Genomic DNA, 27,758 nt, shown 5'->3' on the forward strand with positions numbered 1-27,758 from the left:
GGGCTTATAGCCCTCAATGGTGTACCAAAAATAAAATGACAGACATGGGTTCACATCTTTTAATCTCCCAATAGGGATAAACATATAAGAGGTTCACAAATTTACGAAACTCACCCATAAGTGAAGCATAATGGGAGAACTCACCTCAATATTTAGAACCGAATCAAATTAAGGAAAATATCCTTTTATAATAAAATCAGGATCGTACCTGTAATAACACCATCTGGTATTTTGTCCTCAGCCAAATCATAGTGATTAAATCAATGGGTCGGGCCTCCAACTCTTAAGCGCCCACTACCCGCCTGTCCTCCACCTCTAGCTGATTGTGCATGTGGAGTATCAACTGGAATAAAGCTTGTGGCTGGAGTGTTCAGATGAAATCCATCCCTCCCAAGTCCGGGACAATCTCTCATGATATGCCTAGTATCACCACACTCATAACAACCCCTCTGAGGTCGCGACTGCTCATACTGAGTCTATGCTGGATAACTGGAATAACCACTGTAAGAATCTCGTGTCGGTGGTGCACTGTAAACTGGAGAACTCCGAGTAATCTGATGTGCGGACTGAGCTGACCGACTGCTCGAGCCTCCGCTATAAATGGGTTCTTGCTGAAGAGTAAAACCTAATGAATCCTCCAGACCTTCGAGACCTTTTGGCCTCCTTAGACTCCCTTTCCTCGCCTAAAACACCCTCAATCTTCCTTGCAATCTCCACTACTTGTTGAAATGGAGCATCAGTTTGCAACTCTCGAGCCATGCATATTTTAATATCATAATCGATCCCCTCAATGAATCTGCGAACCCGTTCTCTGATTGTAGGAACTAAGATAGGTGCATGACGGGCTAACTCACTAAACCTAATAGCATATTCTGACACTGTCATAGTGCCCTGACGCAACCGTTCAAACTCTGTGCACCACGCATCTTTGAGAGTCTGGGGAACAAACTCTTTCAAGAATATTTCCAAAAATTAAGCCTAAGTTAGTGGTGTGGCATAGGCTAGTCTACCTTCTTCATAGATTTGCCACCACCGATACGTTGCGCCTGGTAGTTGAAATGTAGTAAAGGAAACTCCGCTAACTTCCACAATACCCATGGTGCGGAGAATACGGTGACAATTTTTCCAAAAATCCTTGGGCATCCTCTGTAGTTGTGCCACTGAAAGTTGGTGGATCATATTTTTTAAACCTTTCAAGTCTCTTTTGTTCTTTTTCTGATGCCTCGGGCCTAACCTCAGGCCGAAACGGAATAACAGGTTGTACCGGTAATACACCCGGAACCTATCCAACGTGAACCTGCTGCTCTGGAGTTGTGGTAGGAGTCTGAGCTACTACCCCAATCTGCGGAACGTTTGTTGCAACAGAGATCAATCCCGCCTGAGTTAATATACCAAACATACTCAGGAATTGTGCTAAAGTCTCCTGAAGTCCTGGGGTACCAACAGGTGCTTCGGGTACCTGTCCCCCAACTGAAGCTACTAGTGGCTCCTCAACTGTTGTTCTGACAGGTGATCTAGTCGCAGCACGTGTCCTTCCTCGACCTCTACCTCGGCACCGGCCTCTTGCAGCCCAAGCAGTATATGCAGATGCCTGCTCAGCTAACCCAGTAGCACGTGTCCTCACTATCTGTGAGAGAATGGAGATACAAAAGTTCAAATTCCAAATTAAACAAATTTCGCACGACAGGAATGAAAGAAATGGAAATTTCCTAACAGTTATGTAGCCTCTCGAAGATAAGTACAGACGTCTCCGTACCAATCCGCAAGACTCTACTAGACTCGTTCGTGACTTCTAGAATATATGAACCTAGAGCTCTGATACCAACTTGTCACGACCCAAAAATCCCACCACAGGCATCGTGATGGCACCTAATCTCTAAGACTAGGTAAGCCGATTTCAATTACATTTATTTTTTGGAGCCATTTTGTTTTTAATTAAATAAGTAACCAAAACTAACCGCGGAACAAATATGAATGTACAACCTCCCAAGAGTGGTAGTACTAAGTCAAGAACTCTAACTGAATACATGGAATGATCACGAGGACCGGATATACAGTATTGTTTGATTAAAAATTAAAAGTACAATGAAATAAAATGACTCCAAGGGACTGCGACGACCAAGCAGCTCTACCTTGAATCCTTACGATACCGCTTTAACTCTTCTCAAGCCCAATAACTCCAATACCTGGCTCTGCTAAAAAATATGCAGAAGTGTAGTATGAGTACACCACGGTCGGTACCCAGTAAATATCAAAGACTAACCTCAGTGGAGTAGAGATGAGGTACAGTCAAGACACTCACTAGTCTAATAGCCTGTGCAATATAATATACAAAATAATAGGAAGCAAATAACAATAAGGGTAACATAAAATAACCAGTAATATGCACAGCAGACAACAAGAATACCATTAATATCGCTTAAAAATTAATAAATTCAATTACACACAATAAATCAAATCCTTCAAATAAATGTCTTTCACATATAATTCTTTCAAATAACTCTCTTTCAAATATAATTTTCTCAAATAATTACCTTTCAAATATAATTCTTTCATATAATACCTTCTACATAAAAATCCTTTAAAATAAATATTTTGAATACAATCCTTTCGATTAAAAAGTCACCATGTGACACCTCGTTTCATAATCATAAAAATACGGGTCTCAACCCATTTCTATATTTTTCGTAATCACGGGTCTCAACCCATTTTTCATATTTTCATGCCACCTCGTGCCCATAATTAAATCATCATATTTTTCCCGGCACCTCGTGCTCTCATTTCATATCACAACTCCACGGATAATTCACGTACCAAATATCATTATCATTTAATCACAACACCTCGTGCCCACAATTCATATCACAACTGCACGGACAATTCACGTGCCAATATCCTCATTATTTACTCACGGCACCTCGTGCCCACATTCTATTTTATAATCCGCCTGGCAATAGCCACATGCTCTCAATTTTAACATAAATCAGATTAGCATCAATTTACCAACAATAAGAAAAATTGCACAAGGTATAAAAATAAACACAAGAATATCACAACATCACATGAAAATCATCAACCCCACATCATCACATATCGTCCCTGACAATAGCCACCCTTATCGCTCCTATTGCCACCCTTATCACTCCTATAGCTACCCTTATCGCTCCACACAGACAATATCAATAGCCACCCTTATCGCTCCTATTGCCACCCTTATCGCTCCGCCCAGACAATATTCCAACAAACACAAACACAATGAAATGCCACCCTTATACCCACATAATATCAACGGTGAAATGCCGCCATTATATCTTCAAAATAATAATTAACACAACACAATAATTTACACGGGAAATTATCATGGCAACATAACAAAATCAATTCATATCACAATTTGCCACATGGCTACAACCAAAATTCCAAAGATACAACCAAGTCAATTAATTTCACAACAAATAGTCGAAAGCTCCACACAATGTGTACAACACTCAAAAACAATCAACAGAGATAGAAATTACTCAACATAAAGCAAAGTCTTTATTAACTCTAAATTTTCAATAATTATATAAACACCTCTTCTTAAGCTCATTTAATTAATTATTTGTAGAAGAAAAAATTCAAAGTGAAATTAAATTCCAATAATTATCAAACCAGCAAATTCATAAAATTTCATAAATAGTCAAATAATAATCACATCAACTTTTCATATAACAACAGAGTCAACAACAAGGATTTGGGCACGACAAATAGATGATTAAATATATGCCAACAATTATCTAATTTACTACACAATATGCTCAAGACTTTAACTCAATAAAATTTGCACATATAAACCAAGTACGTACTCGTCACCTCGCGTATATGGTTTTAAATTACACAAATTGCATATAAGACTCAATGCCTAAGGGAAAATTCCTCCACTCGAGGTTAAGCAAGACACTTACCTTTTTGAAGTTAGGTCGATATTCCAAAATAGTTTTCTCACGTGAATTGACCTCCGGATGACTCCAATCTTTCTTGAGCCTTCCTTACATTACTACGAGGTTCCGTAAATCCTAGCAACTTCAACCTATTTATAAACGTAACAAAAGTGAACCATAATTAGGAAGATTTTTATGGTTTCAGCTCATTTGAGCATTTTATCAAACACTAGGTGTGCAAATTTGTTTACAAGATTCTTCTACAAGATTTTCTTCATTCCACAACCTAATCTTTACTTATTTGATCTCAACAATCTTTCCACAAACCTTATTGGTACAAGCATATATACATAATACTCTTACACCCAATAATCATACTCCCAATCACCAATCTTTTACCCCAAACTCGAAATTGAAGACTAGGGGTTGAATCTTACCTCTTTGATAAAGATCTTGTGATTAACTTCCTTGATTCTTGAAGATTGGATGATTAGAATATTAGGTTCCCTCCTTGTCTCTCTAAAATGCTCTTACCTCTCCCTAAAACCCTCATAAAAACACTCCAAAATAAGCCCTAAAGCCTATTTATCAAAATGGGGCCGGGTTATGAAAATAGAAAAATTAACCCTCCGAAAGCAGGTCTGCGGTCGCATAATGGAAAGCAGAATGGGTATGCGGACCGCAAAATTAATCGCAAAATCAGTGCCTAGAACTGGGCTCTCCTGGTCCATTCTGCGACCAGTTTGCAGTCGCAGAAGCAGTTTTGCGATCGCATAACTGTTTTGCGATCGCATAATTGGTCGCATAATTGTATTTTTCCAGCCTTTGGTAATTTGGTCATAACTTCTTGTATGAATGTCCAAATGAGGAACGGTTTGAAGCGTTGGAAACTAGACACATAGACCTTTAGTTTGAATATAACACACCATATAAATCTTCATATCAAGAGACGTATGTTCGTTTGAAGTTAGGTCTTAAGTGAACTCATTTGAAACTTTAGTCTATTATGAAATTTTCAACTTCAACATTCGATGCCGAAACCTATCGAATCAAGTCCGATTGACCTCAAATTTTGCACACAAGTCATAAGTGACCTAACAGACCTATTCAAATTTCCAGAATCGGATTCCGACCTCGTTATCAAAAATTCAACTTTCGATCGTACTTTTCGAAAATCGTTTATTTTCCAACTTTCGCCAAAATGCGTCGAATTGTCCTACGGACTTCCAAATCTAAATCTGAACACGCGCCTAAGTCCGAAATTACCATACGAAGCTATTGACATTATCAAAATTCTATTCTGAGGTCGTTTGCTCAAAAGTCAACTCTTTGGTTAACTCTTTCCATTTAAGCATCAAAATGAGAATTTCTCTTTCAATTAAATTCTAAATCTTCCGAAAATCAAACTCGATCACACCCGTGGGTCATAATACATATTATGAAATTGCCCGGGACCTTAAGTCGTTGAACAGGGCATTAATTTTTAAAATGACAAGTCAGGTTGTTACACTTTCCCACGAATATCCGGCTCCAAGTGGCCCAAATCTAGCCAAATCAATTACATAACGTAAATATAGCTTCAAGAAACTAATCTAGCTAATGAAATTAAAGTTAAAGCAAGAAATTATAAAAACACCCAAAAAGCCTCCTCGGGTCCACGTCTCGAAATCGGGTAAAAGTCACAAAATATGAACACACATTCACTCATGAGGCCAACCATACCAATATTAGCCAATTCCGATCACAGCTCGACCTTCAAATCCTAAATTTGTGGTTTGTGAAGTTTCTACAATGTTTCCCAAATTTTCATCTCAGAGTACTAATTAAATGATAAAATCAGTGATATATACATGTATATTGACCAAAGCCGAGTTAGAATCACTTACCCCAATAAATTTCTTGAAAAACTCACGAAAAATCGTCCCAAACCGAGCTCCCAAAGTCTAAAAATAAAATAATAACCTAAACCTCGGTTATATAGTACATCCTCTGAACTTCCAATGTGCGGTCCGCAAAATTTCAAGTGCGGCCGCACATCCCACCTTCTACGGTCGCACAAAAATTGTGCGACCGCACTCTTGTGACTACACTGCTAGGCTTTAGTATTTTGTCCATAATTTTATCTACAGATGTCCAAATGATGACTTCTTTACCTTTCTGAAAACTAGACACAAAGGGCTACAGATTTTGTTTTTGAATCAACCCAAATTTCCTTGTAGATCAAAAGATATAAGCTTTCGAAATCGAACCAACGAATTTGAGAATTCCTGAAGTGCGGCCTGAAGTGCGGCCGCACACAAAATTGTGCGGTCCGCACAATTCCCTTGAGGTCCGCACTTTCCCTTTGCCTCAGCACTCCCAAAATGCGCGGTCCGCACTTCCAAAGACCCCAGAACAACATTAGAGTGTCGAAAAGCCCGAACTCGCTCAAAACTCACCCCGAAACTCACCCGAGCCATTCAGGACCTCAACCATGATACCATCACGTCCTAAAATACCATACGAACTTGGTCGATCCCTCTAACCACATCAAACAATAACAAAAACACGAATCGCACACAAATTCAAGCTTAATGAACTTAAATCTTTAAACTTCTACAACCGATGCCGAAACCTATCAAATCACGTCCGATTGACCTCAAATTTTGCACACAAGTCATAATCAACATTATAGACCTACTCCAACTTCCGGAATCAGAATCCGACCCCGATATCAAAAAGTCAAATCCGTGGTCAATTTTAAAAAATTTTAGCCTTTAAATTTCCAGTTTTCGTTAAATGGCCATAACTTGAGTTAGGGAACTCAAAATTAAATTTCGGGCATACGCCCGAGTCTCAAATCACGATACGGACCTACCGGAACTGTCAAAATACTAATCCGGGTTTGTTTGTTCAAAATGTTGACCAAAGTCAACTTAGTTGAGTTTTAAAACTTTATTTCACATTTTAATCAATTTTTCATATAAACACTTTACGGAAAATTATACGCACTGCGCACACAAGTCGAGGAATGATAAATAGTATTTTTTTCGAGGTTTTAGAACACAGAATTAATTATTAAATTTAAAGATGTGCCTTTTGGGTCATCACACCCCCTCCCCCCACCCCCACCCCCACCCCCCCAATTATCCACGGCAATTACAAAAACAATCAATATTTATTAAAAACCAAGCCAAATTTATCATTTATTCTCATGAGCGAAAAAATAACAACAGTTTCCATGGATTAGAAAAAGAGTGATTATAGGGAGAAGAGAATTTTAATATATAATCACTTTTACATTATTCAGATTCATTGACATAAATAAACCAGCTATATACTCAAAAATTAGCATGTAAATTTCAAGTTATACATTTAATATTATACACGGTAATGTTTTCTAAATAAAATGCATATATTATATCATTATTATATCATAATTATTCGGTAAACATACTAGAAATCTTTTCTAAATAAAATGCATAAATAAACACATATCCATATACATTATCATTATTATACCATTCATTTAAATAAATATTGCTAAGTAAAATATACAAATACTACAACTGTTCCCTAAATATATGATGAAGTTTTCCACACTTATTTCCTAAAAATATTATAATCTTGCTATCTAACTATATCTATTTATCTATATCTATATTATTATAAAAGTACGAATAATTTATGCTAAATGTTGAACGACTAAAATATTCCTGAAATATTGATTGACTTTTATGCCCTTAAATATTTGTTTAATATAAGGATCTAATTATAAATTACCCAATAATAAAATTATTTTTCGATTTAAACTGTACATACCCACCTTACAAAGTAGCTAGATGCTGACTTCGTCTTACCCACCCAATTGATACAGCGGTGCATGGCAATTTTCAACAACCAGAATGTATGAAACCCAGCTCAATCTCCTAATAAGGATGGATAAACCTGGTAACTTGCACTATACACATACAAAACCCCAAAAGAAAGTGTGATGTGAACAACTTTGGTTACTAAAATTATAGATGGAGGGCGTCATTGATCGGAGTCATGGAGGATCGATCAGAGAAATAACATATATCGCTTTTTTTCTTTTGTCATCGGATTTTAGCTCGCTTTTGATTTGAGCCCGGACAAAAGCGGATTCAGAATTTAAATTTAATAGGTTTAATTTTAAAATTTTCAGTATTAAACTCATTGTATTGTTAAATTGTGATTTGGATTTAATATTTTTTAAAGATTTTAGTATGTTTTTACATATACATCTATATTCCGTGTCGAAAGTTATGAGTTCAAATAAATTCGTTGCCAGTAGGCTACATCCATCCCAGAGCCCGGACCAAATTTCTGTTGAATTTTACGGGACGAATTATTCGAATAGTCGTTTTTAGGACAGTGAGAATAATTGAAATTTGTAAAGTTTTTAAAGTTCAACTGTCTCAAAATACTTGGATTAGAAAGACACGTCCATAATTTTATTTTTAAAAAATTATTGTTCATAATTACACAAAATTATTATCACCTTAAGCACCACAAATACTCGTGCTCAAACCTGGATGTGAGGAGCTAAACAATACAGGATGTGTGCATGAAATAACATGTTGAGTTGAAGTTGGAGTCTGCTCTATGTATTTGTTTAGTTTTGCACATCAATATTCACATAAATATAAATATTTATTACGTGTAAGCTTGCTATTTGATTTTCCAGTTTGTATGGAACTTAGATTTATTGCATGAATTCATGTAGAAAAAGAACAAGCCAAATATTTCTATAAAAGAAAGCATTGTTCCACATAATTATCATAAACGTTTTAGGGAGTATTGCACATAATTTGTGGTTTTGCTGTAGAAAGAAGCAAAGTTCTCCAACGATATTATAAGTTCTCTTTTTTTTCCTTGAATTAATATTTTAAACTTTAAAGTTAAATCTATAGTATTTGTCACACTTATTTTTGTAAGACTTTTTACCATTTCAATTGAAAAAAGGAATTTTATTACCTTCTAAAAACAAGTTTACTTGAGATTAGAGATTGCACATCTAATCCAATTTCTTCATTGCATAACTAAATGGTTCCGATCAAGTTCTAATTGGAATAAGATGGACTTTAGTTTAAAATCCTTAATTTATTGGAAGTACTTGAGCAAATGTAATTGCTGTGGACTTAACCATCATTGGAACTTCTATCCCCATAGAAGCGAAAGAGAAGTTGAAACGTTGATCCTTTCAGATAAATATGTAATTGTGGGAGAATGAGAGATTTATATAGCTATTGCGAAGTCAATATGAGATTATTCCTCACAAGGATGATGGGTTATATTTGAAAAGGGGATAGTTAAATATCGGTAGAGAAAAAATAAATACTTTATAGTATGACTCTAATAATTAGTATTTGGAAATCTAGAGCATGGACACCAATTATCTAATTTAGTTATCCATCTTCGAAGGTTCAGACAATATTTAACTATTTTTTATTTATGGACTTGGTGAATACATGTAATTAAGAACTTATCTTTTTGAAATATATTTTATAACAATTGATAAGAGATATACGTGCAACACACGTACATAGAAACTAGTACTATATTAAAAGCACGGAAATCCTTAGCGAAATATCGTTTGCTTTTTTTACCCTTTTAAAATAGAATTTATATTCAACAAAATCGTCATTTACCTATTTTCCTAATATTTAGGAGCTTGAAACTAAATAAAATTTTGACTATTAGGATTTTCCTTATTTGAATTATATAAAAAGTTCTAATATTTAAAAATTTAAAGTCAAGTAAACTTAAACTTAAATAAATATATTCCTTATTTGAATTTGGGTAAAAATAACTACTAGCCTATCATTATGAGTATGTTGCTTCTTAAAAAGTTACCCTCTCACGTACGTAACATTATATATACTTATTTACTTTATAAATATGACTATATGTTTCTTTCTCAAGACACAAACTAACATAAATAAAACTTAAAAGTATAAATAATCTAGCAATTTTATTACGTGCGCAGCATGCCAATTAATATAAAATGTATACAAGAATAAATTGGTAATAAATTGCAATTGATATTAAACTAAATGCGATATATATTTAAATAATTAAATGGATGTTTACTATATATGTTAATTTTGAATATTGTGGAAGTATAAAAATAACCCTTCAAGTTCTAGAATAAACCTAACAAATAATAAAAATATTTAAGGTACCTAACAACCTAAAAATTGATGGAGTAATTTATATGGAGTTAATTATTGCCACATAGTTGAAGCTGGTCGATGCCTTTAAAAAGTAAAATATTCCTTCAACAAATAAATCTATGTTAAATAGTTTTATTAAAATATTCCTTCAACAAATAAATCTATGTTAAATAGTTTTATTAAAATATTAAAATCTAAAATCTAATATTTAGAACTTTATATTCAACTAATTAAAATTTACCGTAATGTTAGTAAAATGTGATTTAAGGATCTACTTTTGCATTGATTTTTGTTGATAGACGAGTATAATATATCTATTTGTCAATATCTATATATATCTACTCTAATTATAAAAGCACGTAATCCTAATACGAAATATTGATAAATTTTCTTACCTTTCGTAAACGCTTTTCATGTCGGATAAATTATAATTACAATTAATAATTAACTTATGACATAACTATTTAGAATTTTGAGGATTTTTACGAGGAAGAACTTTTTCCTTCATTGGTTAATTAAATAGAATCAACAATCATCAATTTTATAATTTTATAGTTTTTCGTTACCTTTTATTATATAACTCAAATACAATTTTAAAATAATTTTATGTGCTTTTTAAAAATTTGATTTCCTTGAATCGAGGTTCTCCTGAAACTAGTTATTCTATAAAGATATGATGAAATTGTTCCATTATTATACCATTTTGTATGACTAATATTATTCAGTAAGAAAATGAAAAAGATTTGGGTGGGAAGTGACTAAGGGGATTTCGTTTGTTAATCATATCTTTGATATGGAAAGCAATATTTTGTTGCCATCCAATGTAAATCTCATTATTGTGCTAGGATTTTATATTATATTTTGAAAATGTGTATAGTTGTAAAGTTTTCCCAAAATTAAAAGACCATATATCGTGAGAGATACCAATGGGTTTGTATGTATTATTCAATTAGTCGTTAATTTATCTATGGAAATACGGAAAAGAGAAATGCTCGAGTTGTTTTCTTCTCCATTATAATTGCTCCTTGTCCTTCTTTATCTCTTTTAGGACTATCTTTTATTTTCTCTTCCATTTTGCTCTTCATAGAGATTTTTAGGAAGAAGAACGAGAAATAAAGTGAAGGGGAAAAAAGGCGAGGTGGGGGAGAAGAATCTTTGACCAGTTTTGCATTCTAAAGCTGATAAATTAAAGTAGGACTATTTTTATATTTTGCTCTTCTGTTCAAACCCATTGGTAGAATTCAATATATAAAATATTGTAATTATAGTAACATGTTTAATGTGCGTCGGCAATGGAATTCAATGCAGTTATGATTTCTTCTGTCCGGCCTCTTTATACAGTTTCATAAGTATATTCATTAGGAATAGACATATGAGGTTAGTACAATGCGGTGAACCATATGAATTGTTTACAAGTTAAATTATAATAACAATATAGTAACAACAATAATTACAATAATAATACTTTCCGTTTCTCTTGTTTATTTCCCTTCATATTATCAATAACTATTGGCACACAATTAGCTGATACTTATTTCTAATATATTGTCATTGCTCCTCTTAAAAAAGAAGTTAATGACACATGGGTCTTCAACCTCCGCATGATATTGCTCCATCAGGCTTGAACCAGCTACTAATCATCGTCTCTTACTAATTAGATGCAAATCCTGCCTACGAATTCCTCCTTAAATTTTTGTGATGACTCAAAATGTCATCTTTAAATTTAATAATTAATTCTGTATTCTAAGACCTCAAAAATTACTATTTATCATTCCTCGACTTGCGTGCGCAGTCCGTAAAATTTTCTGGATAGTTTTTATGTGAAAAATGGATTAAAATGTGAATTTGAGCTTTAAAACTCAACTGAGTTGACCTTGGTCAATATTTTTAGCAAACGGACTCGGATCAGTGCTTTGACAGTTTTGGTAGGTCCGTATTGTGATTTGGGACTTGGGCATATTCCCGGAATCAAATTCCGAGGTCCCTAACCCGAGATATGGAATTTTGAAGAAAAATTAAAAGTTTTAATTCAAATAGTGACCGGATGTCGAATTATATGCAAACGACCCCAGAATAGAATTTTGATGATTTCAACAGCTCCGTATAATAATTTCGGACTTAGGAGCATGATCGGAATTTTATTTGGAAGTCCGTAGTGAAATTAGGCTTGAAATGGCTAAAATAGGAATTTAAGTTTGGAAGTTTGACCGGGGAGTTGATTTTTTTGATATCGGGGTCGGAATCCAGTTCTGAAAATTTTAATAGATATGCTATGTCATTTATGACTTGTGTACAAAATTTGAGGTCAATCGAACTTGATTTGATAGGTTTCGACATCGTTTATAGAAATTGAAAGTTTCAAAGTTTATTAGGCTTGAATCTATATGTGATTCGTATTTTTTAGTATTGTTGGATGTTATTTGAAGACTCAACTAAGTTCGTATGATATATTAGGATTTGTTGGTATATTTGGGTGAGGTCCCGAGGGACTCGGGCGTGTTCCGGATGGTTAACGGATCATTTTTGGCCTTGGTGAGATAACTGATATCTGCTGCTGCAATTTTTCTGGTTTCCTCTTTCGCGTTCGCGAGAGGAGCCTCGCGTTCGCCAAGAGTGTTCTGAGCCGGTGAATTTTGTTCTACGCGTTCGCGGAGGAGAGGACGCGAACGCGAAGGGTAGGGCAGTGTGTGCATCGCGAACGTGTGAGTGGCGTTCGTTCACGAAGGATAGTGAGGCAGCTGGGAACCCCAGTCTTTTGTTCTACGCGTTCGCGAGGTAAGGGATGCGTTCGCGAAGGTCTGAGTTTGCAAAGCTTCGCGTTCGCGAAGAGGAAAGTTGGGCAACACATTTTTGTGTTTCGCGAACGCGAGTCAAGGGTTGCGTTCGCGAAGAAGAAACCACTGGACATAATGTTTAAGTTCAGAAAATGGGTTTTTAATAATTTAGAGCTCGGATTGAGGCGATTTTTGGGAGATTTTCAGAGAAAATATCGGGTGTAAGTGTTCTTAACTCAATCTTGGTTAGATTACCCGAACCCCTCACTGTTTTTAACATTTAATTGGTGATTTAAGTTAGAAAAAATTGAAAAACCCTCATGGATAGATTTGAGGATTTGAGGGTAGAATTATTATTGGAATTTAGTCATTTTGGTATGGTTAGACTCGTGATTGAATGTTCGTTCATATTTCGTAACTTTCGCCGGATTCCGAGACGTGGGCCCCACGTGTCATTTTTGAGTTAATTTCGGATTTTTATTGAAAAATATAGTATTTTCTTATAGAATTAATTCTATAATTTTTATTGACTATATAGAATTAATTATGACTAGATACGAGTCGACCGGAATCGGAAGATCGAGGAAAAATCATACTAATTGGTTAAATTGGAGCAAGTCGAGGTAAGTGACTTGTCTAACCTTGTGTGGGAGAAATTTTTCCTAGAATTGACATTAATGTGTTTATTAAAATGTGTTGAAAGTCGTGTACATGAGGTGACGAGTGTGTACACGGGCTAAATGTGAAAGATTATATTTTTAAATTGTGTAGATCATTGTTGCGCATTTATTAAATTATTTTATCTTGTTATATTCTTCATCATTGATCTGAGATATATACCTTAAATTTGTTTGACCTTTTCCTGCTAATTGTTATACCTGTTTAGTTGAAACTTGGTTTCTTTTATTCTGTGCATTATTTGAAGGGTGATTTTTTAAAAATTAAACATTATTAATATGAAGTATTTGACATTTTAAATTTGATATTAAAGCAACGTGTTAAAGGTTTTGAAATATTTTTTTCCTGAATTATTTATTCTTGAATATTTTGTAAGATTTTTGTACTCACTGTGATGGAGCCGTGAGCTTTTTATTGTGGAAAAATATTGTTGTTGAATTATTTTGGCAAGTTACATTATTTGAGCACTTGAGGTGCAAATTGTGATATTGATACGCGTGCGGTGGTATAAGGTCTGGGTATTGAAACGCATGCGGTGAGATAAGGGTGGCTTGATATGCGTGGCTAGTAGGGGGAACTACTAGAAGTCTTGCGGTGTGATAAGGATGGCTAAAACGCGAGATGCTAATTCGGGAAAAATGTTTTCTTTCAAATAAATTGTGAAGGCTCCCGCAGTGAGATAAAAAAATGAGATATTGTGAATTTATTTATGATTTGGGACTACGATGCGGTACCTCAGTAGTGCCCTTGTTGATATTGATTTATGGCCATAGTTGCCTTCGATTAATTGTTGTGATTTTCATAAAGTTGAAAGGAATTTTGTTTTGATTTCACGAGATATTATTTGAAATTATTTGGTGTCATTAAATGTGACATACTATTTGATTCATTTCCATAGTCATTTTATCTTATTAAATTGTTTAAATATTTTCTATGTCATTATCTATTCTCTAGTAGGGCCTGACCTGACCTCGTCACTACTCTACCGAGGTTAGGCTTGACACTTACTGGGTACCGCTGTGGTGTACTCATACCACGCTTCTGCACATCTTTTTGTGCAGATTCAGGTACATCTTACCAGCCTAGACGTCAGTGAGTTACCTGCACACGGAGATTTCGAGGTACATCTGCCAGTGTCCGCAGACTCCGGAGCCCCCTTCTATCATTTTATGTTGCTTCCTTATTTTTCTTTAGACCTTGATACTTAGAAATATTGAGAATTGCGGTGAGAGCCAAAATTTTAAATTAGATTAGATGTTATTAGTTTACCATATAAAATTTTCGTGATTTTTTTAAATTCACTGTTAGGTTCAATTAAGAACGAATGCTAATATATTTTTAAGTAAATAGATTATTTTTGTAAAAGATTTTGCCTAATCATGTAAAGGACCAGAAGTATGGCATTACAACTTCTTTTGAAGCTTTGTATGAACAAAAATAGAGTATTGGCAAAACTAGCTTACTACTATCTACAATGTCAGCTATTTTTTTTTCTTTACTTTTTCAAAACATTAAATTTGACTGAATCTCCTTGCCAATATCTTGCTTACCATCCGTAATTAATTTATTAGACTAATTTCTATAATGATATTAGTACCAGTTAAGCATAGTTTTGCCTAAAGACCTTTTAATACATAGAGATAACTATAAATAGAGCTTCAAAATCCCACTTAATCAATAAGATCCGTGAAACGGAATCTAAATGCGATTTATAATCGCAATTGTCAAACTGCGATTTATAAAACACAATTTACAAATGCGATTTATAAAACGCAATTACCAAATGCCAGACCAAATGAGATTGATAAAACGTATTTATGAAATGCGATTTGTGGATGGCAAATATCAAACTCATTTTACGAAATTTACAGTGATGCCCCTCGATCACCTTTGTTCATGTTGCTAAAGAGTATCCCAGCATCAAGAATTGCATGTGCGTGGAAATACAAATGTGATCACTACTCCAATAGTTTTAGAGAAATCAGAGAGTTTTTGGAAAAAATCCAGGAGCTGGGATTGCTTGGCCAAGGAATTCGCTTATGTTTGTAATAATGCGCGAGTTCCACCTGAAATTAGGATCCTACTGCAACAGCTTATGTTTAAAGTAGAATTCTTTTGCTTTGCTGTTTGTAGATGAGTTAGCTAGCTGTGAAAGTTAGAGTTATGGCTTTGTAATTTCTTCACTAGTAATTAATGCAAATTGTTAGTTACCCCCCAAAAAGTGGAGTTTCTTTTTCTTCCTCTTTTCCTAATTGGTGGTATTAAGTTCAAAAAATTTCATTTAAAGATAAGTGAATTAATATTATACGATATCTCATAGGATATATATTCCACCTTTTATACGAGATATTTAATCCTATCATTTTAGGGGTCGTTTGATTTGAATACGGCTTATTCTTGGATTAGTTATCCTGATATTATTTTTTATCCACTGTTTGGTATGTTGTATTAAAAATGATAATTGCATAATTTCTAAGAAGAAGATATAAGTTATACCGGTACTAATTAACCCACCCCTATAAGGTATAAGTTATCCCGGTATCAATTTTAATCTCGGAATAACTTATACCAGATTTGCTAACCAAACAAAATATTAAGATAGTATTAAAAATTTATACCAGCACTATATCTACTTATACCTCATACCAAACGACCTTTCCGTAAAACTTATCCGGAAATAAACTAATATTTATATCAAATAAAAAATAAATATAATCCCAAATTCTAATAGGATCCCACATAACAAAAAAAAAATGCATGCTCACTCGGTGCATTGTTTTATCGAGTAATAAATATGAAGGGAAAAGAAAAAGGGAAATTCCCTTATTTTTGGTTCAATGGAACACACTTGTTAACGGAGCGTGGTACAACAACATCCCGACGACTCTCGCCAACGGGCGAGGCTTTTCACTGACTGAGAGTGTAGGAATCACCAGTAATCAATTTAGCAAAAGGAGAAGTTCCCACTGGCAAAAATGGGCTACACCTGTCAATCGTTAAACTCATTAACGCCGTCAGTGTTTCCCGTTAAAAGATACGGCAAATCCATTCCTCCGGCGGAATTCCGGTGCCGGAAAACCAGAAAATCATCGCCAATGACACTCTACAGTCGTCTCGATAAGTCTGCTGATACCCAACAGCAACAGCTTAATCTCTCCGTTCTTCGTTTCACTCTCGGTAGGTCCAAAACTCCTCTATTTCTCTCTCTCAATTTCAATTCGTATTTTTCTTTATATATTTCAATTAGTATATACTTTCATGTAATATATGCTCATTATTTGTGTGTCAAATTGTGCGCGCGTGTTCACGTGTTGGATAGGAATACCTGGATTGGACGAATCGTATTTGCCTCGGTACATAGGCTACGCATTTGGTTCTCTTTTGGTATTGAATCACTTTCTCGGTTCAGATTCATCCGCCATCACCGCTGCACAGCTCGTGAGTTAGCAATTTGTATTCAACTCTATACATAACTGTTGTCTGTTTTAATGTAGTTCTAATTCTAATTCAGCGTTTTCTGTTTTGTATAGAGAACGGAAGTTTTAGGTGTTTTTTGGCTGCTTTTTCTGTTATGGTTCCCTACCTTGGAAAGTTTCTTAAGGTAATCTCTTTGTCTATGTTTTACGTAGATATTAGAGAGCTTAAGTTCTATAACATCCTCCCGAAACGGGAGGATATGTTATTGAAAATGTACTGTAAAATATGTTTATGACGGTGGTGTGCCGGCTAGCTTGTCGTACACCTCGAATATTCCACTAGGTACTTGCAATCCTTGCATCAGCACCAGGGGCGGCCCGACGTATTTTGGGGCCTAAAGCCAAATTTTAATGAGGGGCCTTAATGTTTTAATTTTTTTATTATTATTTGAAGTCAATTTTTCTAGCTTTTTTAGACAAAGTTACTAATAATTTTCTTATAATCAATTTCTCCTAATAAGTCTTTCTCAATTGACAATATAGCTAACCCATTTAATCTCTCTTGAGACATTGTTGATCTTAGGTATGATTTTATCAATTTTAATTTTGAAAAACTTCTTTCCGCTGAAGCAACGGTAACTGAAATTGTTAACATTATTCTATAAGCAATATAGGCATTTGGAAAAGAATCAAGTCTCTTTATTTGATTGAGTATATCGATTAAACTATTATCTTCTACTTGTACTATTTCCCTTAATACTTTCAACTCAGAAAATAAATCTAAACCATCAATATCGGATTGATTATTATGCTTTAAGAAAAATTCAAGATTAAGGCAATGTGTTTTTAAATTTCCATCATTTAGTGATCTTAGTTTTTTACCACTAAATAGAAAACCAAAAATATTTTCATATGCTTCAAATTGTTCAAATCTATTTTGAAGTGAAATAATAGCCTTGTCTACAATGTATAAAAAGTAATCAACTCTAAAGGACTCTTCAAGAGACTTTGAGATTTCATTAGCAACATTCTCATCAAAAAATTTCTTCCTAGATATCACACGTTTCTTACGAAATTCGGATTCAATATTCATTTCAAATGCAATTTCTTTGGCAGAAATCATAGCAGTTACAAATCCTTCTTCTCTATATTTGTTAAAAAAAGAAATCAAACCTTTTAATTGATCTATGGCAACATCAATATGCATGTCTTTTGACTGCATACTTTTGCTAACTGAATTAACAACAAATAATATATCATACCAAATAGTCATACCCAATAAAAATTCAAAATTTTCGAGTTCATATGTTACTAAGGAATTAGCTTCACTTTTAGTTTTTGGATCATCACTAATTTCTACTAATTTCAATAAAGCATCTCTTATTTTTGGAGTTTGAAATCTTATTGCTTTAATACTTTCAATACGACTTTCCCAACGAGTTTGTGACAATGATTTAAGAGTTAGACTAGGTACACTATCCTTTAATACTTTCCATCGCTTAGTAGAAGATGAAAATAGTGAATATATACGTTGTACCACTCCAAAAAATGATATAGCTTTTGTACAAGAATTAGCCATATCACAAAGTAGCAAATTTAGATTATGACAACCACATGGTGTATAAAATGATCTAGGATTTACATCTAGAAGTCTTTTTTGCACTCCTTGATGTTTTCCCTTCATATTTGACCCATTATCATATCCTTGCCCTCTTAAATTATCAATATCAAGTCCAATATTTTTTATTTCATCTATAATAACTTCAAAAAGACCTTTTCCGCTTGTATCATCTACTTTTAAAAATTCTAAAAAATATTCATTAATTTTTATTGGAGTTGCCGAAATATCCACACTCCGCAGTATAAAAGACATTTGTTCTTGATGACTTGTATCTGGAGTGCAATCAAGTATGATAGAGAAATATTTTGCTTCTATAATTTTTTTAATAATTTTATTCTTAATTTCACTTGTCAATAAGTTTATCAATTCATTTTGTATTCTATGCCCAAGGTAATGACTATGAATTTCATCATGCTTAATTCGTCGAATATGTTCTTGCATGACAGGGTCAAATTCTGAAATCATTTCAATTAAACTTAAAAAATTTCCATTATTCTCTTGATATATCTTTTCATTTTTTCCTCTAAATGCTAAATTATTTTTTCCAAGAGTTTTGATCACGGCAATAATTCTTGACAATACATTTTTCCAATGCTCTCTATCTCTATTGATTTGTTCTTGAACATCTTTATCGATTGTTTTATCTTTTTGCAGTCTTATTTCTAAATCAATCCATGCAGCCATGTTAATAATATGTTCATTTGTTGTTTCATGAGTTTTGAGCTTAGTACTAATATTTCTCCAATCATTACTACCTTCACTAGCTAGTTTACTACTACAAGTTCCGGAACTCAAACTAAACAACTTACAACAAAAACAAAATACTTTATCTAAGTCTTTAGAATAAACTAACCATCTTCTATCATGTCTTTCACCATTCACCAATTTTTGAATATAATGTGTAGTAGAAAAATGTCTTGAAAATGTATCATTCGGAAAATTTGTGTCAATTATTCTAATTGGCCCATTTTCTACCAATAGATCTCTCAACTTTGTATCTATATTAGTCCATTGACTAGGATCATATATATTTATAGGAGTTGAATTATTTATTTCATTCATAAGCATCAATGTATTATTTTGAGGATCTATTTCTGGCTTGTCACTTACTTGTTCTTTTTCTACTTGAATATTATTAATTTTCGAATTATCTAACTCAACTGAATTACTAACTTGGTCATCTAGAGAACACTCTCCCAACTTTTCTGATTCAAGATTTTTATTATTCAATAAAAATTTGTCAAGAGTACCTTTTTGAGATTGTATTAGATTTTGAATTCTTCTTTTTTTCTTGAGTTTTTCATAACCAGATTCACACTTTCTATTTGACATACTTATCTTCTAATAATAATAAATAATCTAAAAATGCACTAAATAACAAAATATTAAATTTTAGATGAGAAAATAATAAAAGATAGAATAATAGAACCTGGTTAAAAAACGGATAGCTTGATATGAAATTAAATTTTCTGTTCGAGTATGCTTGTTGTAACTTGTAAGATTTGAATCATGAAAATAGAACAAACAAAAATACTCCACTATTTCTTGAATCAATACACTGAACTCTGAAGTCTGAAGATCCAAAATAAAGCTTTGATCTTTGGCTATTGAAGAATGAAGAATGGAGTGTGATTAATTGAAGAATGAAGAACAAAGTATAAAAATATAATATAGTGGTATAGTCAATAGTGTTACTCACGTTAGGTATAAGTTGAACCGTTGAAAAATGAAGTAAAAACAAAATATAAAATATAATATAGTGTCATAGTTATTAGTGCACATTGCATAAGTTGTCTACTTGTCTTCACTTTGCTCAACAAAGTTTTGTGAGTAAGAACAAAGTATAATATATAATATAATGGCATAGCTATTAGAGTATTAGTGCACAGTGCACAATTGCACAATGCACAGTGCACACGCTCTGCTTGTGTTCACTTTGCAAACATTGAGAAAGTTGTGGACTCGTGGTCCACTATTTTAAATTTGTGTTTAAACTTTCCGTTTCATTTTATATATTTTTTAATTTATATATATAATATAGATATAACTAAAAAATGGGGCCCCCATAAATGTGGGGCCTAAAGCAATTGATTTACCCGCTTTATGGATGGGCCGCCCCTGATCAGCACAGGTCACAGGTAGGAGGTAACTCTACCCACTAAGGGTTAGGCAGATGAGAAGAAATCAACTAGTATTTCTGCCTCTGCTTAGATTTGAACTTGAGACCTTATGGTTCTCTTTCCACTATATTAACCGCTAGGCCACATCCTTGAGTGCACTAAATTGTTAATGACTAAATTGCTCCAGGGTGCTGTTCTAGTAGAAGAAAGAAATGTTCCTGAGGATGCTAAGCAAGCCTTTGTCATCTCAGAAAAAATATCAGATACTCTGAAGGAGGATTTGGCTTGGGGAACATATGTTTTGTTGCGCAACACAAGCACCATATCAGTGGTATGTATCTTCAGAAAACATTGTGCCAACATGGAGTAGTCAGAGCATCTTACAAGAAGATAGTACAACCACAATTTGAAGAAAACTTATAACCGTGAAGATTATGTTGATTTTGTAGCTTTTTTCACTTCAAGATACAATTTGTGCTCGTGGCTACTGGAGAACACCAAAAGATGCATCAAAAGATCAGTTATGTGACTGGTTTGACAAACAGATCCAGCAAAGTGGTTTTCGTAATTTGAAGGAGACACTTTATTTTCCGGAGGTCTCAGGTATCATTTATTTTTTCGTTTCTATGAGAGTGATGTCCTTTCAAATATTAAATTACACTTTCCGCAGTGTGAATTAAGGTGAAACTGCACTTTGATGTATTATAACTAAGTTATGATATTGTGGTTCTCTCCACATTTTCGTGATGGTCTAGACTCTGAACTGTTGGAGATGCTTCCAAAAGGAACCCGTTCTCTCCTTGTGCAACCGGTGTTACAAGCTGAAACTTCAGATTCTGGCCAGAAGTGGAAGAAAGATGGTTTTGTGCTTGTGGCTTCCAGCAACAGTTATGCATACAACAATAAGGATAGAGCCTGGGTTGAAGCTGTCGCAAAGAAGTTTGAAGGTAAGTGCATCCATGCAGATCTATAGAGACTCTAATAGTTTTTCAAAATATGCTTTAAACAATTGTTCAAAATTTGCTCATTGAGCTAATTCAATGAAATCCATAAAAGCTTCAAAGCTGTGTTTAGGTGCAAGCTTGGTTGCTGATATGCTATGTACTAGTTGACTTAACCTTTTGCTGCTAGATGTCCTGTTTCTTTACCATATACTTAGGGAAGTGTTCAATGCTTACTTTTGAAAAATATTTCACCTGTGATACATCAATGATCAATGCATGCCAGACACACTTATGTGAAAAAATAGTGAAGGAGAAGAACTAAATTCTAGTAGATGGTTCTAAATAAACTTGCGGTTGAGATTATCCATAACATTTTATTTTGATTGTATTTAATAATTTAGCTTTCTGCTGGTGAAATTTAATAGCTAGTCTTTCTGATTTGAGCTGTACTCTGTGCTAGACCACCCTTTCCTTCCTTGTCCACTATGGGAGGAATTGGAAAAAAAAGTGAAAGCTTAATTTCTGACTATAGATGGCAACAAGGGTAGCAGCTGGCATCCAGAACTTATGATCACATAAGCAGCATTCAAGAATCCGTGGTATTTGTAGATTAATTCAAGTCTTTCCCATCCAGCAGGCAATAGACACATATATTTTTCTATGGTGTAGTAGATCCTTTTTTGGTTCAACCCACCTGAGTATATGCTTATTCATTTCTGTCCAAAAATCAGGCTACATTCTGCCAGCTGATCGGGCATATAGCATCATATAAAGCAGGGATGTAATAATATGGTCAAGAGGTGCATGGAACCTGAACATCCCCTGTCATAAACATCATTGACCTAATAAGTTTCGGAAGAATGGTCAATGGTGAACCTAATCATGTCCGCAAATTCCATGCAAGGACATTAGTACAATTTTGGCGAAGTGTCATGACCTGCAAGGACGCTTGGTCCTCTTGATTTTTGATATCAAGATACTGAATCATTAGATTATGATCTTTCACATTTGAATTCTCTAACTAGAGCTTGCACTGAGGAGCTTAGTTTCGTTATGATTTGGATACTGTTTGAAATGTTCTGGGGATAAAACTGCTTCTAGGACATAGAATCATTGTTTAAACTGCATTGACCGTCTGCTTCAATCCAAAGGTTGCTAAATATGGATAGTGGTACTTACAGAAAAAAAAAAAAAAACTAAAGAGATAAGACCCTATGGACTATGGAGAATGTGGTTAAAAATCTATAATAGGGTCCGACCACAATGACCAAATTGATTATCATCGTGCATAACAATACTATATTACCTAATAGAAAAGGAAGAGTGCTTATGGTCTGATGGTGTGGTAGATCAACTGGGGGTGTACCATAGGTGACGATGACTTTTGTTTGACAAGTACTGTAACAATCTTTCTGATAAGTGCTTCACTATGGAGTTCTGATGGACAATTAAAATCTTCTCTCTTGGTGTAAATTGTTCACATAAGGGTTGCCGGAATAATAATATATGTACATCTCACCATTAAATATATACATGCTTTAATTACCAAAAGCAGGTTAATGAAAATTTATGAGTCTTAATTCCATTCCCAGCCTTTTAATGGGAAGATGGCAAAACTTTTTTATGGGGCTCAGCAAATGACCAAAGTACGGCTTCCTTTAGCCTCTAGGACTTCCCTATCTGGTTACTTCTTTTATGCTTTTATTTGCTTTAGTTGTCCTCTCTATATTAATATGCTGCAAATTACAGTATTCTCATTTCATGAGCATGTCGGGATATTGCAAATGATCCATCATAAGAATAGTTTGTGAATAGGAGAAATTGCCAGCCGTTCTATGAAGTGCAGAGATTAAAAATATCCCTCGGTTCTTTAGGTCTTTGTTGTGATTAATTTCTCCTTTACAGAAGCCCCTGGTGCATAAAATATCTTTTTCTTTTTTTCTTTAACTACTTTAGAAGCCAGCTGTCTTAGTTATTCGCCTTAAGGTAGTTGTTGGTTTATATGTAAATATAGCTTGTCTCTTGCTTTTTTCAAGTCTTTAGCAACTTACTACTGTCTCTTCACCATGTCAAACGTTTCGGTTTAAGTGTACAGCATTCTGTGACAATTGTCTTTGTTCCTTTATAGACAAAATTTGAAAGCTCTGTTTCCTGTTAGCTCTTTATTTGAGGAAATTCTTTCAATTGTGCAATTACAACTCCAAAAACCTTTTCAGTCTTCGAAATGCTATGGCTTTAATTTGATTCTTATTGTTTAAGACTATACAGCAAATAATGAAACTTTACATAGTAGGCGAACAAGAATCTAAAGAGGCAAAGGGAAAAAATATTTAAAAGAACCCTAGTCGTAGAGCATTGAGATGGAATTGGCACCACAATGCAACTTAAAATTAATGTTATTTACTACCAATCCACCAAGTGGGTTTGGCGGGAGGAAAGAACAATTGCAAAAAGGATAAAGGGCTCTCTCACATTTTCCCGCAATAAAAAAGAAAAATAAAAGGGAATTATTCAGTTTAAGTCTGAAAGTTTTTAGAGGGTACAATTTCTATATTCTCACTTTTAGGCGACATGGGAAAAACATATATTCTCAGATTTTATTAGCTGTTATAAGTTGCATATTGTGATCCGAATTTCTTGTAACATTCTTTTGACAGCAGTATTTTGGGAGTTTATCTCTTGACTGCGTCTGTCTTTCATGTCTCCCCATTCATGTACTTTTCACAAGCTATCTGGATGTTGCCTACAGTCCCTTTAGCCTCTTAGTGTCTGCTTCTTATAAAAACTTCTCCAAGCCATAGACCAGGTTCTGCCAAGGGAAAACAAAGAGTATGTTGTTTAGTGTCATGGTGAAATATGTCAAGACATGGTTATTCAATAGGTACCTTGAGGCGAACAACTTTTCTGATGGCCAGAATTAAGCCTGGCATGAGACATTGCACATCTGTGATATCATGCTTTAGTGTGTAAACCTGATGAACAACAACCATAGATGAGATTCTCATAATACAAGGGGGATCCATGGCCCTTCTCTACCATAGTCAACGGAGAGTACAGTTCAGAAGCACACCTCTCCTGGCCTTGAGAAGTATACTGACGTACTAGACGGAAGCCCTGGTAGAACCAAGCTGTGAACACGTACTCCGTCTTCCCCTATAACTTGACCCCTTGCCTTGCAGCACAGAAGATAAAAGCAACAAATTATCAGAATGCAGTTGAATTCAAGAAATTGCCTAGTCCATAAATCCAATTGCTGCAGAGTTTTGCTGGTAATTAATGTTCTCATGTTATTTGATCCCATTTGGCTTATTATGATGGGGTTACCAGTTCGTAAATAAGGATTTGTTGCTTCATACCGGAATATCTGTGGAAATGTCATCTCTATTATACAGCTGACCCAAATTGGAAAGGTTGTTAGCAATTTGAACTGCATCCTGGGTTGGAAAATCCTGTAACCAGCAATAATTTCATTACTTTTGACCGCTGATTTTGGTAATTCAATAGCATTTAATGCATGACAGGATTCTTTTTCTTATAACTATGATTTAAATGCAAGAAATACTCCTCAGTCTATATATATTCACTGTCATGATATGGGTGAGAATAAGTTACTACCACTAGTTATCAGTGAAATCCTCCGCCAATGCGTCAGTTCAATCCCTAGTTAATTTCTTTGGATAAAAAAGGCAGAATTAAATTAGCTTTAGCTGATCTAGAGAATTAAAAGATGAGACGCTTAATGCCCTTAAAGCTCTTTGAAAGAAAAACTAAAAGACATGGTGTATTTAGAAAAGAATAAAAAAGAAGATTCGGTGTCCAAAGGTCTAGAGACGACGATCGTGTCACTGTTACTATGTGCTGTTTGATTGAGATTTTAAGATCACAATAAATTCTTGTACCTAATTAAGCGACAAAGACTGGATCCAGCTAGGTTATGGACCCATGAACTATGCTTTACTATCATTATTCAATTGGAAAAGAAGGATTTTAAGGCATTGCAACAAATTAGATGGTGTTAGGTCTTGGCCTTGAGCCCGTTCTAATGTTGAAGTAATGGAATTTTCCCTCTAACATTTTGTACCAAGGAAAAATATTTACTTGAATCTAAGCATTAGTCATTGAGGGTCATTTGGTTTACGGGATAAGGATACTAATCCTGAGATAAAATTTGAGATTGTACTTATCTTATGTTTAGTAATGGGTATTAGCTAATACCTGTATAAATTTTATACTAAAATGATGATATTAGTTATCCTAGCTAATCCCATGGAATATCTTTAAATATCCCACGATTGAACTAAATGACCCCTAATGGTATAAAAGTAATATGACCGGTTCTAGAAAATAACAAACATTTAAATTTAGTTGGTTTCTATATTATTTGGTTTGAAAATATTTTTATGCAGACTTTAAACTCTTTTGTCTTTACCAAGCGTGCAAATGATTTACATGCCGAACTCAAATATAGTCCAAATAAACGAGAAAACGTGAAAAGCACAAAAGAGGTTAATGTACTTACCACTGCATTAGCTCTAGACTCGACAATTTCTACATTGTTATAGTGAAAAGAAGCTGAAATTGCTGCTTGCTGGAGAAGTATGGATCCAATTGAAAGAGTCGGTGCAACCAAACAACCCTGATAGCAGTGCCAAAACATGTGAAATAAAATCCGTTTAAGTAATTGTTTCTTCAAGTGTTTTTCTCATGTAAATGAACAAATGAATTTTGTGAATTGCATCTACTAAAGTAGCAAAAAAGAATGCATATAGGGCATTGTTTGAGAATGTGGTTATATGAATTGTATAAATCTGTAAATCTCACCCTGCACCCTCACCATGCTGGCCTTCTCGCAGAACATAGATAAAGCCATGACAGTTTCTTGCTTAATCCTTGGCACGTAAACTACACTATTCATCCCAAATGCTGTTGCCTGCCCAACGAAACCAAATGATTATGTTCACAATATAAAGGACCACCTTCTAAACTTTTTCCCTCTGTTAAAGAAGTGGTTTAAGATTATTGGACCTGTTTGACATTGTCATAAACTGTAGAAGGGTCAGTGAAATCAATGACTACCCCAATTGCTTTTGACTGCATAATTTGATTTCACAAAGTCAGAAATCATAATTTGACCAGAATTAAAGCAATTGAGTTAATTCCTGACCATATTTTTACCTGAGATATTGAACCCAACACCATGGTAAGGTCGTTTATTATCGGTATTTCTAGAGGTTCTTCCATGTCACAAACCTGAAATACTAGGTTAAAAGTAATCAAAGAACAACAAACGCAAAAATCAAGAATAGTGAATAATGGAATTAAGCAATGTGACCTGTCCAATATCTTGTCCAACGAAGTTAGAATCAACCGCACCAGCTACTTCCATTCCTCTAGCTTTAGTCACAGCAATTACGGCTGCTCTTCCTATCTCCTTTGCAGCTCCATTTATGATTACTTTCACATTGTTTTGAGATGGCTGTACTGAGCAACAGATAAATGGCTTTGTTGTCTCCACTTTTTTAGGCCTGACGTTATAATTATAATTAATATAGTATGTGGGTTGAAATTGGCAGCTCGAGGCCGCCATTGATATGTATGCTTACAGCCTTTTGGTCTCTTTGCTTGCTGTGTCTTAGTACCTTATTGGTCTCAAATTTGGATAAAACTTCACTGTTTCTGTTAAAAGATAAGGTTTTTTCTGCCTTTCATTATGTCCTTGTTGGGGCGCGCACATGTTGGTGCATGTTCTTAGTTGGTCACTATATAAACTTAATTAACACCAAAGCTTGCATATATCGCGGTATTGCTTTGTCAGTTTGTCACAATTATATCAAAGTGTTCAAATTTCGCGTATCTGATTCCAATTGCACTCGCGCGACTAGGCCCTCTCCTAGGGCAAAATGAAAAAAGTTACATATGAGAATGACATGAAGTAAACTAAGAGTTCTCCAAACTCTATATAGAACTGGTTCTCTATCAGTTCCTATAGAACACACAACAGTAAGTAAATACCACAATAATATTTACGTGGAAAACTCCCTACTCACGGGATTAAAAATCATGACCTACACTCGTAGGATTTCAACTTCACTAACTAAGCAACTTTAGA

General features: G+C 34.4%; 3 protein-coding genes across 3 annotated transcripts; 1 reads left to right on the top strand and 2 right to left on the bottom strand.

The window, feature by feature from the left end:
* The first annotated feature begins 16,368 nt into the window (after nucleotides 1-16,368).
* On the top strand, nucleotides 16,369-22,376 carry LOC107797345 (protein COFACTOR ASSEMBLY OF COMPLEX C SUBUNIT B CCB2, chloroplastic). The gene is given in 8 exon segments (XM_016620236.2): nucleotides 16,369-16,725; nucleotides 16,868-16,986; nucleotides 17,079-17,097; nucleotides 17,100-17,149; nucleotides 20,893-21,036; nucleotides 21,155-21,308; nucleotides 21,461-21,652; nucleotides 22,182-22,376. Coding segments are annotated over 8 exon segments (927 nt in total). The 5' UTR covers nucleotides 16,369-16,523; the 3' UTR covers nucleotides 22,229-22,376.
* On the bottom strand, nucleotides 17,319-19,957 carry LOC142180323 (uncharacterized). The gene has a single exon (XM_075251984.1). The coding sequence runs from the start codon at nucleotides 19,915-19,917 to the stop codon at nucleotides 17,437-17,439; it is 2,481 nt and encodes an 826-aa protein (XP_075108085.1). The 5' UTR covers nucleotides 19,918-19,957; the 3' UTR covers nucleotides 17,319-17,436.
* Nucleotides 22,377-23,955: 1,579 nt separating the features above from the next.
* On the bottom strand, nucleotides 23,956-27,383 carry LOC107797365 (dihydrodipicolinate reductase-like protein CRR1, chloroplastic). The gene is made up of 9 exons (XM_016620251.2): nucleotides 26,982-27,383; nucleotides 26,825-26,899; nucleotides 26,675-26,740; nucleotides 26,484-26,579; nucleotides 26,169-26,285; nucleotides 25,006-25,098; nucleotides 24,720-24,821; nucleotides 24,535-24,621; nucleotides 23,956-24,458 (listed from the first exon to the last, which is right to left on the bottom strand). Exons 1-9 carry the CDS (start codon nucleotides 27,234-27,236, stop codon nucleotides 24,426-24,428), a joined length of 924 nt encoding a protein of 307 aa, XP_016475737.2. The 5' UTR covers nucleotides 27,237-27,383; the 3' UTR covers nucleotides 23,956-24,425.
* Nucleotides 27,384-27,758: the final 375 nt, after the last annotated feature.

The sequence above is a fragment of the Nicotiana tabacum genome, chromosome 4 (assembly GCF_000715075.1).
Source record: "Nicotiana tabacum cultivar K326 chromosome 4, ASM71507v2, whole genome shotgun sequence".
NCBI lineage: Eukaryota > Viridiplantae > Streptophyta > Magnoliopsida > Solanales > Solanaceae > Nicotiana > Nicotiana tabacum.

What these genes read in the sequence shown, in the direction of transcription:
- LOC107797365 (XM_016620251.2), bottom strand. Translation starts at nt 27,236, where the DNA reads ATGGCGGCCTCGAGCTGCCAATTTCAACCCACATACTATATTAATTAT. An exon ending in TGTTGGGTTCAATATCTCAG is followed by an intron (nt 26,741 to 26,824) that starts GTAAAAATATGG and finishes CAAATTATGCAG; the next exon opens with TCAAAAGCAATTGGGGTAGT. An exon ending in TTTATGACAATGTCAAACAG is followed by an intron (nt 26,580 to 26,674) that starts GTCCAATAATCT and finishes TTCGTTGGGCAG; the next exon opens with GCAACAGCATTTGGGATGAA.
- LOC142180323 (XM_075251984.1), bottom strand. Translation starts at nt 19,917, where the DNA reads ATGTCAAATAGAAAGTGTGAATCTGGTTATGAAAAACTCAAGAAAAAA.